General features: G+C 36.1%; 1 protein-coding gene across 4 annotated transcripts; it reads left to right on the top strand.

The window, feature by feature from the left end:
- The first annotated feature begins 1349 nt into the window (after positions 1–1349).
- Positions 1350–15410, top strand: LOC131162040 (protein SICKLE). Of its 4 annotated transcripts, none has more exons than XM_058118147.1 (3): positions 1350–1715; positions 9111–9386; positions 14376–15410. In XM_058118147.1, the coding sequence occupies exons 2-3, from the start codon at positions 9116–9118 to the stop codon at positions 15125–15127; spliced, it is 1023 nt and encodes a 340-aa protein (XP_057974130.1). In that variant the 5' UTR covers positions 1350–1715; positions 9111–9115; the 3' UTR covers positions 15128–15410. The 4 variants fall into 4 exon arrangements, with proteins under 4 accessions (XP_057974130.1, XP_057974128.1, XP_057974131.1 ...); XM_058118145.1 differs by having other exon boundaries at positions 14373–15410; XM_058118148.1 differs by having other exon boundaries at positions 1368–1777.
- The last annotated feature ends 2919 nt before the right edge of the window (positions 15411–18329 follow it).

Below are 18329 nucleotides of genomic sequence, written 5' to 3'. Positions count from 1 at the left end.
CCAATTGCTTTAGATCAGCTAATTGACATCATTATAATAAAAAGTATATTATTATTTAAAAATTTTAAAATATATATATGTAAAATAAAAATTTACTAATAAATCATTAAAATACCTAATAATTGTAATACTATAAAATGTTTATTAGATGCAATTTTCATAAAAATTTAATGACTAAACACATCATAAAACAAATGAAACATAGTTCAATACTTTCAAATTTAAGTAATTTATCAAACATAGTATTAAAAAAATAAAATAAAATTTCAAAATTCAATCTTTCGAAATTAAAATTATAAAATGTGATATTAGTTCTTTTGTGTGTAAAATATGAATGTTTTCGAAATTAAAATTATAAAATATGATATTAGTTCTTTTGTGTGTAAAATATGAATGTTAGATGGATAAAGAAAACTCAAATTTATTTTAATTAGTTAACTATTGTGTGAGACAATTCACTTGACTTTTTTATTTTATTTAAGTTATTATGTTATTAAATATGATATTTAACCAAACCCAAGAAGCAAGTCATAAATCAACTAACCATTTGATCCAAATCAGTTTTTAAAACTATATTTTATTGCTTAAAGATATATTTAGCCATTTAATTTTCATGAAATATATATAACAAATATTTTGTAACAATATAATTATTTAAATATTTTTTTGAATTATTTGTATTGTTTATTTATTTTTCATAATTTTAAAATTTTTTAAAATAATAGTTTAATTATGTTGTCGTGCTTACATCAACTGATTGATTCGACTTAATTGTTTGGATGTTTAATTCACTTATAAGTATACTTTTCAAAATATATTGTAATTAACTACTCAATTATTTAACTTAATTTATTAAATTAATATTATTTCTTTAATTTATCTTATCAAAATTGAGTGGAAGGATAAAATTGTTATTTCATATAGGATAAAAAATTTAATTTTTTATTAAACTTATCCGTTGACTAATAGTCAACTAATAAATTTATTTTTTTAATAAAATTATTTTTCAAGAATTTTGTGATTATTTTCATAAACTTAAAGCGATTTTAAAAAGTGAGGTGAGATTTTATCCAATTCAAAAATTTAAAATTGGACATGCTTCGGACACGATTCAGATTAGGGGTGAGCATAATTCGGAGAAAACCGAATTAAACGATCAAAATTTACCGGTTTGGTTTGGGTAAAAAATCCAATTCGGTCGGTTCGGTTGGAATTTTACAGAATTTTGGTTAATCGGTTTCGGTTCGGTTAATAGTAAAAAATAATTCGGTTAACCGATTAACCGAATTATTAATTAATTAGGTTTTAAATGTAAATTATGAATCTAAATTAAATATGATTCGGGTCGGGCAGTCGGGCTTAGCGGAGAAAACTCAGAAAAGGGATTTGGGGCTTAGAGTTAGGGCTAGGGTTTCGTTTGTGTGAACTGTGAACTGTGAACTGTGAAGTTCCTCTGCGCTCTGCCGATCTGCGCCGCAGGCCCGCAGCTCTCCATCGGACGACCTCTCGGAGTCGGCGAATCCCCTGAGTCTTCAGCAGCTCGGTTCTCCAGCCTCTCGGCCCTCTCCTTCGGAGTTCGGACCTTCAGTCTCCTGGTTTCGCGAATCCCTCCTCGCCGTCCTCGGTTCTTCCCTCGCGTGTCGCGTGGGCGTGGCGACGACTCTTCAGTCTTCACTCAGTGACTCAGTGTCTCAGCCACTCCACTCGGCACTCAGGTACCTTCGAGTCTTCGACTGTTCGATGATTTGCAGGATGTGTTCCCACAATATGCATGGGGGTGGGTTAATTGTTTTCCGGGGTTACTTCTGTATCACTTTATGATGTGATTAGTCTGCTTGTTACAGTTGTTTCAGGTTTAGTGCTAATTTATTTATACCTGTGTTAAAGATAACCGTGTACCAAAGCCTATTATTATTATTATTATTATTATTATTATTATTATTTCATTTTTTGTTTTTGTTTTTCTGTTTTGGTTTTGGGTCATTGTTACAAATTCTTGGGAAGGTGATTTCATGAGGCACTTTGTGGATGAGTATTGGAAGTTGGAACAACGGAACCTAATGCAAATAACAAATCTGGAGTTTGCGTTGCTCTGCTCCCCTCATTCATTCCTGGGCCTTGTGGACCTAATATTTTTTTTATTCATCAAGTTTTGGCTAAAGTGTAGTTTTGCGCTCGTCTCCATTTCCTTAATTCCTTTTTTACTGTCCAACATGATGAGAAAATTGCCTGCTACCCATTGAAAAGAGTTCAATAGTAAAATATCGTTTTTATTAATAACATTAATAGATAAGGTGTTTAATTAAGCTGGATTTGGTTAAAAAAAAATTTATAATTGTATTCTGTTTCTAGCAATTAATTTCAAATAATTTCGGTTAAAATTGGTTAACCGAATTACCCGAATTGGTAATTCGGTCGGGTTCGGTTCGGTCTCCTCCATCAGTTCGGTCGGTTCAGTTAATAGCACTATTTAACCAAAATTTTCGGTTAATTCGGTTAATTGCCCGAATACCGTTTGCTCACCCCTACATTTGCCCCCATAAAAAAGAAAACATGCCTCACAAACGCCCCCTTCCCCCTCTCCTCTCTTCTCCTCTGTATGCACCAAGCGCAGCAAGTCTCCCTTCACCACAGCAACTCAGCTGCAGCACCTCTCCTTTGCTGGCTGTGCTTTCACCTCCTGTCATTGCTGCCTCCCACCAGATCTGTCAGAGATCATCAACCCCCCACAATCTGCGACCTCCCATCATGCTCCCACCATACCGAAATTAGATCTGGAGCCTCCCATCATGCTCCCACCACAGCCTCCACCGATGCCTCCCACCAAAAACTCCACTATAGCCTTCGCCACTACCTTCCACCAAGACGTCCACCACTGCCTTCCACCACAGCCTCAGCCACTGCCTGCCATCACACTCCCACCACTCCTCTGCCACCGCCCCCAATGGAAGATGGTTGATGCACCATATTTGGTGCAAATCCATGAGATTGAATATTTTTTAATTGTGTTGATACATCTGATATTTGGAGAGATGAAATTAATTGTATATGTAATTTTCATCTGAACTCAATAAATCTGATTTGTATTCTTGTCTTCTTTATAATTTTTATTTTTTGTTAAAGAGCATATTTAGAAGTTTCGAATTTATCAAACAAGTAATAGAATTAAGTGGTTCAATCAAGTTCTAAATCGGTTCACAAAATTCAAAATCATTCAGCATTCAGCGCTTAATGCTTAGTTTTGCCAAACACCCCCTTCCGTCTAGTCTTTCCACTTTTCTTCTGTTTTCATTAGTTTGCCTATAATCGAACTCGGAAAAAAATGGACTCCCCATCCCTAAGGGATAAGAGATTTAACAATGCCTAAAACTATTCCATATTTTTTTTTTTATAAATAAAGAAATTTATTATAGAAAGAGAGAGAGTACAACAAGAAAAGGAACAAAATCAAGGAGGTAAGAGCCCATTTTCTTAAGGATTAAAAAATGACTTTCTGTATTGTTGTTCTTGAAATAAAAACAACGGATTGTATCACGTATTTTTATACTCAAATCTATTTGGTTAGTTGCTTTAGAAATTGTTCCCAAAAATGAAAACAATGGAACTGCATTTGGTGAAGGTTGATCCAAATGATTATTAATATATAATAATAATAATTGTTATTGGAACTATTATTTTTGCTAATACAATTATTATTAATAAAATGTGTTATAAACATTTTACCCATGTTTTCATTGTATCTGGAAAACTGTATTCAAAAACATGAAAAATGCCTCAAAATTGTTCCCTGAAAACATCTATTTTCTAGGGGTGTTCTTGGACACTTTTCTGAAAACAATTTTTTGAAAACACTTGACCGAATACTAATTTTTTATATTCTTTGTGTCCCGCATTTCTGAATATAGAAAAACTGTATCTGAGCTAAGATATCCTTGTGAAACAACAGGAAAAAGAACAAACTAGAAAACCAGAAAACAAAAATTACGGATCAGCTCAACTTGAGAAAAGCTACCCAGTCCCGCTGTAAATCTGTCATAGATAAATGCCGAAAAAAATCACTCACCATAACCCACAGTGATTCTAGAAACGCCACTCCGTTCCGAGGCAAGTTAAGAGGAGTATCCAAGTTCTTAAAGATTTTGGCATCTCTCCATCCAAAAAAATAAAATGATAGCCAAAATCGAGCCCTGCCACAAGGCCTTTCTCTCTCCTTCCCCTGTCCAAACCCTTGAAAACAACAAAGCAAAAAATGCCTCCAAGGAGAAGGGCACACCCAATTCTCTCCAAAAATACCAAACAATACTCCAAATGGTCCAAGAGAAATGACAATGCAAGAATAGACGTGAACAAGTCTCTCCACTCTTAAAACAAATCTCAAAAATCAGGCGATAGACTTGTACGTCTGTGTTTCTAAAGAAAGTCATTGGCATTAATCCTTCTTTTTTTATATAGAAAAATAAGCTCATAAACAAGACAGAGAAGAATTTACATTGGATTAGAGGATAAGAGTTCCTAAAGGAATAAAAAATGAAATTACAATAATGCTCCCCTCCAGTTCCTTTGCAGAACTAACAAAAGTAATCCCCAAAAACAAAAAACACCAAAAGAATTGAGCCCAAAAAGACACAAGGAAAACCACTCTTCCCAAAGAAGGAAAGGTGGGATTGATTTGCCATTAAAAATCCTTGCATTTCCCACAGCCGATCTTGCTAGGGATTGGCGAGCAGCTTTTGTAATTTATTTTGCAAATTTTTGGCTGTATTTCACTTGTTTCTCAGGAGAACCTCTTGTCCTCCCTTCTTTGTACATTTTGTTTCTGGTGTTAACAAAATTCATTTTCTGATCCCCCAAAAAAATTCCTTTCCAAAATTGCAATCCATAAAAGGCCTTAATCTTAGAAAAGGCTTTGGCTTTCCAAATGAAAGAGTAAGGGGCAGGAGTGGAAATAGGAACAAGAATCAAATGGCAAAAGACAGATGTGCAGGAAAAATCTCCAAAAGAATCTAAACCCCAAACTCTTTTGTCACTCCTCAAGTGGAGGTGAAAAGAATGAAGCACATTGAGCAAAGAGACAAGCTTATTGGTCTCTCTCTCATTAAAGTTACTCACAAAATGAAAATCTCTGAAGTGCCCACTCTCTTGCACATGAAAGAAAACTTAGAATGGGGAATCATGAAAAGAAGATAATTGATAGAGACAAGGATAAACAATAGCAAAAGGAGCGTCACCTGTCCAATGATCCTCCCAAAGAGGGATGAGGGGAAAACGAGTGATAATTCTGAGACACAAATTTTCAAGGACTCAAATAGGTGATATTAACCCCAACTGCAGCATCCCACCTGTTTTTGAAGAAGTCTAAATTTATGGCAAATTACCCTCTGCTAAAGAGAGCCAGGTTAGAAGGAGGTGTTACAGCCATTTCCCCACAAGAATATTCTTGGACACCAAATTCCCTAGACCCAGACCTACCTCCCTTCTGGATCTACCCACAGTTGTTAGCTAACAAGATGATCTCTATCATGCTCGTTGACTCCCGACCACAAGAATTCCCTCATCAATTTTTCTAATCTACGAGCGACTCTCCTAAGAATTTTGAAAAGGGGAAAGTAGGGCAGGTTGATATAAGAAAGGCAACCAGAAAAAGAGTAATGCAGCCACCGAGAGTGAAAAGCTACCTAAATAAGTGATAGGCCAACTCAGAACCCCACAACCAGCTAATCTAGCAAAACGACTTGGGTTGATGCCACTACCCACAAATGCCACTCTTAGAAAAATTAAATCTAAGAGCTTACACTTTTTCAAACATTTGCAAAATAGTTAACATATTGGAAAAGCTATCCATATCCTCCAAAAGAAATGGTGTCATCTACAAATCACAAACATAATATGGGTAAGTTCTCATGGCCCACCTCGATTCCTTATGCCAAACCTTATCAATCTCTCTATCAGCCATCCTACTCACAGCATCAGCCACAATAGCTGAAAGGAAAGGGGAAAGAAGATCTCCCTGCTTTATCACCCCAGGGTTTAGCCTCCCTGTTCACGAGAACAAATAAGAGCACAAACGAAAGGTGCCCCCTTAATCCAAAACCTCCATATCGCTCCAAAACCTTCCAAAACCTCTTCTATCCAGCATTCTATCCAAGAAATCCCAACTAGCATGTCATGATCTTTTTCAAAATCCAAATTCAAAACCAGGCTCCCTTTATTTCTTCTGACAGCATCTTCAACATCATTAGCTACCAGAGCTGCAACTAAAATCTGTCTATCACCAGCAGACACACTCTGACCATGGCAAGACACTAGAAAGTCTCTTAGATAACACTTTAACAATGATCTTCTATACACTGGTCACTAACTGAACTGAAATCCTTTGCCCTAGTAGCAAAATCTTTTTTAACCACCAGGGTAATGAAGGTGGAATTGGTGCTTCTACCCACAATCCCATTATGGAAAAACCAAAAAAAGCATCAGTAGTATCAAAAGAAAAGCAAACATCACCACATAAAATTATAACTGCACTAAAAAATTATGAAGACAGGAAACCTGTAATATGTTAGGAGAGAAGGATTCTGTTAATTGACCTATAATAAAACCATAACCATACTGAGCCCCCTGCTAATCCAGCAAGACAATAGTATGCCATCTATATCCTTGAAGACAATAAACCTGTAATTGATCTATAATATAGCCCTAATCAACTCAGTGTGGTTATAGGTCATCTAAAGAACAATCTATGTGGTCCCTAGAATCCGTTACTGTTCCCAAGTTCTAATTCTGAAAAAAATTATCTTCCCCTTCAAACAGCCTCTGTACCATTGATGGTGTAAAAAGTTGAGCACATGCTCCCTGTAGGAACCAAATTGATAAAAACAAACGGGACAAGAACAGCAAGGTAGGACTAGTTCTACAAATTGTTCAATTAGTTTATGTTGCTTCTTTGAAAATTCTCATTGAAACTTGATAATTATTTTTCTATGGAAGTTGATCGCATAAATTTTGTATTCATCCATACTGTTTTGACTCTTACAATAATTCAAGTCAATCTCTAAGAGACAATGGCCCTATATTTCTGGTAGAATCTATGGCATTTATAAATTTGGCCCTAATGAAGACAGTGGATTTGTAGATTTTAAAGCCTTTTATTTACCAAACCCAGCAGTAATGCTCCTGAAATCCCTTCAACTGGGCTAATATACCCAAGCATGCCATAATCTCTAGAAAAATAAAAAACATTTTTTTTAATATTTTCATTCCCAATTTTCCTTCTTTCATCTTTTAGAATGATAATGATAGATGTGTCTGTATCTATTTATATGTCTTTGCAATTTATCCTTCTATACACAATATAATTGTATCTATATTAAACCAAGTTGATGGTTAAATTTTAATGATGAGCACTAAAATTTACATGTTGATTATTATGGGGAAAAAAATTAATTTGTAGTGATTTTAAAATTTACATTTTTTAACCATGGTTACTGAATGGGCTAAATCGAAACCTAACTAGTAACTGAATTTTTTTTCTTTTTTAATTCCAACCAAAGCTAAACCAAAAAATGGTTATTCAATTCTTCAGTTTGGTTCAGTTTGATTTTGGGATTTTGTTCGGTTTTTCTATTTTTCCAGCTCATTATTTTAATTTTTAAGAAACATGTTTGCATTTAATATGCAGTTGTTGGCTTTGAATATGATTATTGAATACAATATAGGTATCACATGGCCATTAGTTTATTGGGTACGAACTGGCACGCTGATGTGACACCTACTTGGTACCCAATATTTTCTCTAAATACAACTCTGTACTAAAGTTTCGCCCTATTGCATACAAGTTGCACTGAGCTCTCGACCCTAGAGGAGTAATCCTTGCCCGGGTCTCAAATCAGATACGCTTAATTTAAGTCTCAAGCCCATTTTAGCAGCAGCCAACAGCTCATCACAAGCAAAAACTCAGTCTTACTCAAAACAATCTGAAATCCCATCTTATAGCCATCTGTTTCTCTGATTCACTTCAAATATCCAACTAATCCAACAAATAAACCATTTTCAAAAGGAAGATAGGGAACTGAAGCACAACCTTATCGGAACCTGTGAATTAAGATAATGCTTTTGGCTAGTGTTTTAAAAATGTTCCCCCTTTCATCAATGGGAACCCACAAAAGACATGTTCCAAGTTTTCAAGCTTAATAATTTTAGTTTTGAATTAGCAAAAGCAGTGCCTTTAGTTTCCTTAAGAAGCTTGGAATTAATTTTCTCTATACATACAACAAGTCAATAACAAATAACAAAATGAAATCTTACGTCCCATTAGGCGAGGTAGCTAGATAAATTTTTTTTCGTGAATTTACACAGTGACAGGCAAAGACCAACCCACAGAGTTAAGACTCGTGTCTTTCCTTCCAGTCACATGCTGACACAATAACATGCTCGTTAATTCACACTATCAGAACACCCAGAAAAAAGAAATTTGAAGAAAACTGAGAACACATTCATTTCACGCAAACACATGAATCCTCCCAAAACCCTAAATATATCTACAAATTCAATTAACAAATCTTTGAGGTCCAAACATAAACCCACAGAGTGACACGCCACAGAGTGACTCGCAGAGTCATAGTTGTCTCATTCCACGGACTGGTAGGTTGGTGATGGTCAGCGAGAGAGAGAGAGAGATGTACCACTGGGCGTCAGACAGTAGGCTATCGCTGCTCCGGATTTCTGGGCTGGCGATTCTGCTCCGGTGACTTCCTCCGTCTTGTGATGCTCCAAAGTACACCTCCGGCTGTCACCGCTTCGATGCTGAATGGGCTGGTGACTGGTGAGGACTGGGGGTGTGCACGACGCTCCCTTAGGGCTCGAACAGCTTCTGTTTTTTTCAATTTAAAAAAAAAAAAATTGTTTGTCTTTTTTGGGTTGGACCATTGGGGTTTATTTTAGATTTATTTGTTAATCCTAAGTTTTTTAGTAGCCATTTTTTGGTATGTAGTTTTTCGCTTTCTTGGCTTTTTTGTTTTCAATATTGTCGAAGTGCCTTTCTGTCAGCTCAAATTTTCATTTTTGGGTATTTAAATTTTCTCCTCTCTTTTTCCTTGGCTCTCCTACATCAACAGGTTAAATGGAGGAGTCAGAGAAGAGAAGGGAAAGACTGAAAGCAATTCGTATGGAAGCTGCTCAGGTTGGAGTTCGTAATGATGTTGAAACTTCTGCAATGCCTGGTTGGCTTTCCAATCCATTAATTGAAACTCCAGCAACTCAACCAGGGCAGGATATTTCATGTGCCACTCCAAGGTTTGATTTTTATACGGATCCGATGTCTGCATTCTCGGGTAACAAGAGGAGAAGCCAGATTAGTAACCAGAGTCCGCAAGATCATTTTACATCTCCTGGTAATTCGTTCTTCCATTGAGGCTTTGCCATCTCTCTCTGCCCCGCCCCCCCCCCCCCCTCTCTCTCTCTTTCTAACAAGGATATTGATTTTTTGAATTATTTTTTTGATTCAAATCCTCACTTTTTTACTGCCAACGGAAATAATTTCAGCTGTCTTGTGGTTGATACTACTTAGATGACTTGACTTGCTTTGACTCTCCTTAGTTTTTCATAATTCTATTTATTTTCTTCTTTATGTTACCCTGGAGTTTGGCCTATCTTCTTCACTTGATTAATGTCAAATTTTTTTCTTTAGTGGCACTAAAAATTGCACCTATTACAAGGAAGCCCTGCAAGGGGCTGGAGGAAAAGAAACCAAAAGATAACTGATCTACAAGGAATTCCTTCCGAGTAATGAAGCTTTGTAAATTCCAGGATTAGGTGAAATGAATCTGCTTCAAGTGTAGACCCATTGGATGTCTCACGGTGTTGCATAGTGGCACTGTTTCTATTATGTTTATAGGAGTAGAGTTCGTGAGAAGTTTTATGTTAAGTGCATTTGAATCAACTAGGAATACTCTGCTTTGATGGAAATGAAATTAGGAATTAGATGTTTAATTGTGATTCATGAGACATGCAGCGTGAATATTGAGCTCTTGAGCCTATTTTCTGTGAAGTTGTATCCAAAGTAAAAAGGAATTTGAAGAATAACTGTATTCATGTACTGGATTCCTGCTAAAATATGTTGAGGAAAAATAGTTTTTTAGTATCCATTTATATTTATGGATATTATAGCACTAAGATTGCAGATGGCCAATTCAGGTTACTTTGGGGAAGCATCGTCTTTTCACCTCTTATTCATTTTCTAGGTAGAAAACTCTATTGAAATAATTTCCATACTAAAAGAGCTCTATGGATTTTCCTATCCAATCATGCCACGGTTAATGTCTAAAGTTATTTAATAAGTCTAGAATAAATTGAAAATGAAATATTTTAGATAACTCGGTGGAACTTCAGGCCCTAGAGTGCGTTTATTTGGTGGCTTGACTAGACTAGGCTAGGCTAAGCACCCTTAGTCTATGTTTGGTGCGGCAAAGGTGTGGGATAGGACTGGTCAACTGGGAGGGCCTTGGTCCTATTTACATGGTATGAGACTGGCCACTCCCTCCCTATGGGCGAACAATGGCTAAGCAATAAAAGGCTCAAGTGCCACCCCCCACCCACAACCCCTATTTTGTTATGTTTTTCTTTTTATTAAGAGTATATATCTTTTGAATGATTAGCCCATCATCTGTTGATGGTAATCCAAACATGGGACAGGATAACCATTATAGCTGGTCTAATTCCGTAGACATTAGCCAGTGAAGCAAAAAAGGCCCTGAGGGGCTAGCTAGGTTTGCTTGTATGATTGATAAAATCAATTATGTATTTATGTTTAGGAGGAAAAAGTGGTTGTTGATTGCAACTGTTTTCTCAAGATATTTTGACTCTAGCTTTGGAATATTGTTTGTAAATCATGTGTTATTTTGGTAATACTCTGGGAAGCATGCAATTCATTGGGAGTAGCTACTTTCATATTGCTCTTGTTCACAGCATTGGTGACTGTTGGTGGGGCTTTCTCAGTAATATAAATTGAAAGCTTTGGCTGGACGAGGAAAAAAAAAAGAAAATAAAAGAAAAGAAAACATGTGGATATATAAAATGACTATTGATTTATTTCATAGTTCAATTGTGCGATTCCTCCAATGCCGTAGGAGGGTTGTTGCATCTGTTAGAGAGTAATTATTGAACTGTAGAAAAATTGTTTCTATTCATATATTTATTAAAATTGTGGTTGATCCTGTGATGTAGGACAAGAAGCAAGACCTTGGGCAGATCCTTGATGGAGAATAATTAAGAAGAGTAGGCTTAAGGAATTGTGTTGGGTTTAGTTAGTAGTTTGTTATGCGTGTTTAGTATAGGGTTACGTGTATAAGAGGGTTGTTTGTAATGTTTGTGTAAAGTATGGGTTTGTTTGTAAATTCATGTAGTTTTAGGGGTATGTATGTAATTTTATGTGTTTAGGCTTCCTTATAAACAGTGTGTGAAACCCATGTTGCAAGTTAGTTGATGAATTTGAATTGAATTGAACGGGAGCTTTGCCCCTGGTACCTCTCTCCTCCTTTCCCCTTCTTTCCTCTCTTCTAATTTATCCATGGCTGCAGAACGTTGATGCTGTCCCTGCATCATTTGGTATCAGAGCCCAACCACAATTTTCATTCTTCCATTTCAGTCCACCCATTCTCCCTCACTTTTCTTCTCTTCTCGTCTCCGTCCTCTTTTCTTCTTTCTTTTCTCTGTTATTCTGTCCTTAATTCCCTGCCGCCCAGCAGCATTCTGCCTTCTTTTTTGTTCTCTGTTTCTCTTCTTCTCCTCTTCTATTTTTCTCCCCATAATTCCCTTAGATCTCTCAGTTCTCTTTTCTTTCATGTGCTGATCTGAACTCTCTTTTTTCTATTCTGGTTCTCTGCTCTTCTTCCTCTTCCCTCCTTCACCCTTCTTCTATCTTCTCTGGTCTCTTCTTCATTCCATGCTTCTTCCCCCCTCCTATCTCTATGATTCAAACTTATGGTTTTCTGTCCTGAAACTTCAGTATTTAAAAGAAAAAAAAAACCCACCGAAAAGCAGTTTCTAAAATTTTCTGAAATTCCAGTCATGTCCCCATTTGCTCGAACACTGCTTTCCAGCCACCATCCTGCAACACCACCTGCACCATAAAAAATACAGAGCATCCTGACGCCCCTTTCCCTATAATTTCATCGCCTTCCGATCACCAGAGCAGCCTCACATGCCACCCAAAAGGTTCCAGCCATTGGCCCCTTTGAATCCCTGACTCTCGGTGATTTTTTTAACACACTGCCACCACCACTAAACTCCTCATCCCCTCATATCTCCATGACCAAAGTTTCATCTCTGGAGGTGTATGCACCCCATGTGCTAGCGAACTGTGACTGGGAAACTTCCACAGTTTTCTGCAATTTCCAGTGTCACGAAAAATTGCTTCAGCCATGAGATTTTGGGTTTTCTCCACTATATTTTGACTTGCAAGGAAATATTTTATTGTGGACACAATATATTGCAAGCTAGCGCGATAATTTGGCATGAAACCCTGAAATTGTTGCTGCCAATGTCAAAAATATGGTTTTGTTGCTGTAATTTGTGAGTTTTCTTTGTGAATTGGTTTCATTTCAGCAGGACAATCGATATCAAGGTGAATTAAAAATAGTTTTTTGAGAAATTGGGAGCAAGGGTTGTGGGAAATTGTGTTAAAAGATGGTGATATATAGCTGCAGCATGTATATACATAAATTCAGCAACATGGTGACAAATTATAGGAAAAAAGAATGCCATTTGCCAAACTTTGGGTGCAATTTCAAGCTTTTCAACACCTTTCTCAAATGCAAAGAAAAGGTGCAAAATCATCATTGATGGAAGATGTCCACGGAATGTGGTTTCCATGAATCACTCAAGTGCAGCTTCATCTGGAATCTCACCTAGAGCCTTATGTGATATCTTGGGTTGATTACTATACATAAAAGCGAGAGATGTTTGGTTCCTATCCAAGTGGCTGAATATTTGGCTAATGTTTGGTGTGATATCGTACCTATGAAGATTGGCCATGGACTTGGTTTTCCTTGGTTGGATGATTTGGTTGTGACTCAAGGACATGAGAATACATGAGTCTTCCACTATAATGGAAGGAAAATCATTTTGAAGCCTGCTCTACCAACCAACGAGGACAAAGAATATGAGTTTATTGATCATATCAAAGTTACTTGACTTGAAGATACTACAACTTACAAGCAAGGCAATGAATGTGTTTGAAGGCATCCAAAGTCTTTCAAACATTCCTATTGTGGAGTCTGTCATCCCTAATGAGTTCATTGATGCTAATTTTAAAGTCAAGTCAATTCTATGGTGCTGCCAATGGAACATGGTTTCTTGTCTTATTCTGTGCTGGCTTTCGAAGAGTCCAAGTTTCCTTCTTCCTTTTGATCCTCCATTTCAAAATTCGGGGTCGAATTATTTCAAATTGGGGGAGAGTTGTAGGACAAGAAGCAAGACCTTGGGAAGATCCTTGCTGGAGGATAATTAAGAAGAGTAGAGTTAAGGAATTGTTGGGTTTAGTTAGTAGTTTATTATCTGTGTTTAGTATTAATTAGTATAGGATTATGTGCATTTGGGGGTTGTTTGTAATATTTTTGTAAAGTATGGGTTTGTTTGTAATTCATGTAGTTTTAGGGGTTTGTGTATAATGTTGTGTTTGGGCTTTCTTATAAATAGTGTTTTAAAGCGATGTTGTAAGTTAATTGTTGATGAATTTGAATTGAATTGAATTGAACGTGAGTTTTCCCCTGGGTATCTCTTCTCTCCTCCCTTCCCCCCCTCGCTCTCTTCTAATTTCTCCATGGCTGCAGAACCTTGGTGCTGCCCTTGCATCATTCTGGGTAGCTCATCTAATGTATATGTATTGCTCAAGGGTTTGGGGATTTTAAATGAAGTTGAAATGACAGATAGCTGACTTGCAATTCTCATTTTTAATATTCTATAATACCCTGCATGGATGCGTTCCATAGAAATTTTTTTTTTTTTAATAGGAAATGGGGTGAAGAGGGATGTTTTATTAATTTGTAGCCTCAATGTCTCCCAGATGGTTGTATTTTTATCTTTTGCGTCATTGCTTGGTGTTGGTTATTTGGTACTGCATTCCTTTGCCGGTATTGCCTCATGCCTCACACCCTTCCCTTTGTTTTAAAAACAGCATCTTTCTCCCCTCCCCCCCCCCCCCTCTCTCTCTCTCTCTCTTTTTTTTATAGCAAAATAGAAGCACTGTTCTCAATTTTGTGGAGTCTACTTTGAGTTGAGCTTCTATTCTAATGTTATTTCTATTGTTAATTCTCTGAAGCTCGACTGTTGCTTGGGCTGATCTAGTTGTATCTAAAAGCTTGAATTTTTCTTTGGTTCAGCAGGACCGGGGAACTTTCCAACCACTCCGTCTCATCAACTCCAAACCAATTTTTCACCTGATCATAGAATGGGCTATGCACAGAGTCCCCTCAACAGCTATGGTGCCCATAGAAGCCCCATGAGAATGGTCAGTCCCTTCCCCATGCAGCAAGGAACCTCACCTGGAGTCTGGAGTGGGTCTGTTGGCACAGTTAGTTATTGCTATCCACCTAATTCATCGAGGTCTGGTAATATTTCCAGCCCTGGCTTTGGACGAGGAGGTAGCCCTGGTTTCAGTTCTGGGCGAGGCAGGGGTCAGTGGCTCTGCAGTGGTTCCAGCTCTGGTTCTGGATTTGGAGGCAGCCCTAGTCCTAATTCAGGGAGAGGCAGGGGTCACTGGTCTGGGAACAGCCCTAGTCCTAATTCAGGGAGAGGCAGGGGTCACTGGTCTGGGAACAACCCTAGCCCGAATTTTGGACGGGGTGGCAGGAGAGCAATGGGGTCTCATGCACATGCCTCGGCAGAGGATAGGCCTGACCTGTTTTACAGCAAGTCCATGATAGAAGATCCATGGAAGTTTCTGGCGCCTGTTATTTGGAGGGGGGATTTTCTGGTAAAGAGTTCAAGTACTCCAGATTCTCTTAAATCCTGGCTCCCAAAGTCTATTAGCATGAAGAAAGCCAGGGTCTCTCAAACTCGTAACGAGTCTAGTTCTCAACCAAGCCTTGCAGAGTACTTGGCTGCCTCATTCAATGAAGCTGTTAATGATGCGTAAAGGGTGTTGTGTATGGTCTCATTACACAGATCCCTCCCTCTTTCTGCACTACCAAGGAAGATTCTTTGCTTTAAAATGAGAGAGAGAGAGAGAAGGGGTAATCTTGCTGCCTTTGAGATTGTTGCATTTATATTTTTCTGCTTGGTCTTACAGGGATTGTATGTGCATTAAGCCATTTGAAAGGGGATATGGATGAAATGTGTGGGGTTATATGTCAAATCAATATTTGTAATTGTTAATTTATTATTAAATTTTGGATGAAAGATGAATTTCTTTTTTCCCATATGGATTTCCCATAATACTTTTGGCCTTCAGGGTAGATTGGACAAAATGGATGAAAAATCATTAATTTAAATTGAATTTGAACCGCTTAAACTGATTGGATTCGTACATTAAATGAGTCAAATATAATTTAAATATTTTTTATTTGCCTTTAAATGTGTCAATTGGTGAATTTAGGATTTTATTTGATAGATATTTACACATCTGTTAACAACTAATGTTTAATTTTATTGATAATCTCGTATGCTCATAGGTGTCAATTCAATTAATATAAGCTCTATTAATTAAGGCTAGTTTCGCACTATTGTATGCAGACTTGGGTTGTTCAATGCTCACATTTAAATTTAAGTCCAAATACCTAATTTTCTTGTGATCAAAATAAAAACCTTTCATTCTTTTGAAAAATAAAAAAGAATTACAAATTTGTGATTGATTATTAAATATAAATAACCTTAGTTATTATGTTACAAAATAAATTATTCATTCAGTTATTATGTTACAAAATAAATTATTTATTGATAGATTTGCCACGGATTATACGATCTAAACAGTCATAAATTTGCAACTTAATTGAGTTGAATATGGATTGTAATATCTCACCCAATAATTTGCCTAATTCAATTTGAGTCGATCCATTTTGTTAGGTCTACTTATGGGTATGATTGAGGATAATTTTATAATTTTCTTTTTCCAAAGGACCTGTTTCTAAACTTTGAACTTTAGTGGCGGCATAACTTAAAGGAAAAGGGATAATTGCTTATTTTATAAAACTTCAAAACCTTAAACCCTATTCCTTTTATTATTTTATTTTATTTTATTTAATTCACTTTGCAGACCTGTAATTGTTTGGGGACAACTGTGAACAAGGGAATCTATAGGAACATATTGCACGACGACCCAAAACCCTGAGGAGATTCGTTGTCTCATCACTCAATGCACTATGCTTAGCATGCAATGAGGGAGAATCTAAAGGTTATGATCCTAACCCTAATCTCTTTAAAACTATTTCTCTTGAATCTCAAGGGACAAAATAACTTTGGTGGAAATGTTTGACATAATATAAATGTATTATGCCATAACATGCATGTTTTATGCCATATTTGTTGTGAAAAAATAAAATAAAAATAAAATGATAAATTTCTGAAAATTAAATTATATATCAAATATAGAACAAGATTTAAGTCCAAGAAGCTGTCAACTAATACATGAACAAATAAATAAGTAAATATTGCCAAAGTGATATAGATGATCATATGAGTGGGTTTGTGCTGTTCTCAAGAAAGCTTTGCAAAGCAGCTAGTTTCTTCGGTCAAGGATGCTATTAAGATAGAGACTTGAAATTAATGCTCCCAAACACAAACTTGTTCAAGCTTGGACTTTAAATTTTTTATAAATGTTATACAAAAATATACTTTCTTTTATTTTTTTTTGCACGTTAAATCCGAGACATGAATGAAATTCATATTACTAAATACTATCAAAATTCATGATCTCAAGCACAAACTTATGGGTCAGTTTGGATAAAGAATTTTGTTTAGAAAAAAGGAAAGAAAAAAAACAAAAAGAGAATTTATTTTTACATTTTATATTTTTCTATCTATATTATATATTATTAAAAAATAAAAAAAATTGTTCTAATATGATTAAAATTAAGGAACATCAAATGTTAATGATGTATGTAAAATTGATTTTATTGTTCATTAATTTAGTATATTTTTCATTGATGCATAAGTTGGCCTGCTACTCAGATTCTGATCCTTGCACCAATGGTTGTTTGTGTAAGGAAACTAAGATGTAATATAATAATAACTAAATTAAACTAATAAAAAATTACTGTAGAGAAGTTGAGGTATGGTAAGACCATTGTTCTTAAAAAATTGATTTCATGCATATAGAGAAAGTCTCTTGGTGCAAATAGTCATAGTGCGCGTGATCTCTAGGTTTACTCAACGAGGCTCAAGTTTATGTGTACTCACAAACTCCAAAGCTTTAAGAGCTATAATTTTCGGTTACTTAATGTAGAAAAAGCAAAAATAAAACAAAGATAAGATGTTGGAATAACAAGATACTATTGAAATATTTTCTAAAATAATCAATTTTATGTGGTTTCAAAGTCTCCCATTTATGAATTCTCTAAAGCATTCATGAGGCGTATTTAATGATATGTGGGTTTGTCTTACATTGGAAAGAGTGGAAAAGGAAAAGTCATTAATAAATGATAAGGTGGAATAATCTCTTAAAGTTGGCTAAGAGATAGTGCTAGTGTATACTTTGGCGCAAGCATCGTTCGCACACATGCACGCGCGCGTGGTGTGGGCTGTAGGGTACTAGTGGCGCATAAGTGCTTTGCACGCTAGCATTGTTGCGAGATCATGATCGCTAATCATGATCAGATGACTTAAAATTAATCTTATATTTTTTAGAAGATCAAGTGGTGCGATTTGAACCATATAAATAATCTAACGGTTAGAATAATTGATTTTCCATAATTTCTCAACCAGGGTGTGACCAGGAGTTGTTGGAAGTGCGACAAGGTCTATTGAACAAGAAGAAAGAATTAAATATATTCCAAATTGTGTCGACCAAGGTTTGATCAGGACGCGGCTAGGTTGACACCTGGTGCGACCAGGTTGACGCCTAGTCGATTTCAGAAATCTGCTTCGCGAATGGCTATTAATGAAACAGATTTGAATAGATGTAACTTTTCGAAAAATGCATAATTCTATCTATTTAAAGACAAAATTTGCTCCATGAAGATATAGAAATATTCAATCTTTCTCTCTTCCTCTTCCTCTCATAAGGTTTTCACAAATTATATTTTCTTCAATCCCAGGTTCTATTTTATGCAAAAATAGAATTCTAGAAATTTGTTTAGAAACCTCTAAGGGTGTTTGTGATCAGTTTTTCATTTGTGTATAAT

This window comes from Malania oleifera, chromosome 8 (genome assembly GCF_029873635.1).
Source record: "Malania oleifera isolate guangnan ecotype guangnan chromosome 8, ASM2987363v1, whole genome shotgun sequence".
Classification (NCBI taxonomy): Eukaryota; Viridiplantae; Streptophyta; class Magnoliopsida; order Santalales; family Ximeniaceae; genus Malania; species Malania oleifera.
This window is presented reverse-complemented; position numbering and strand designations above follow the sequence as displayed.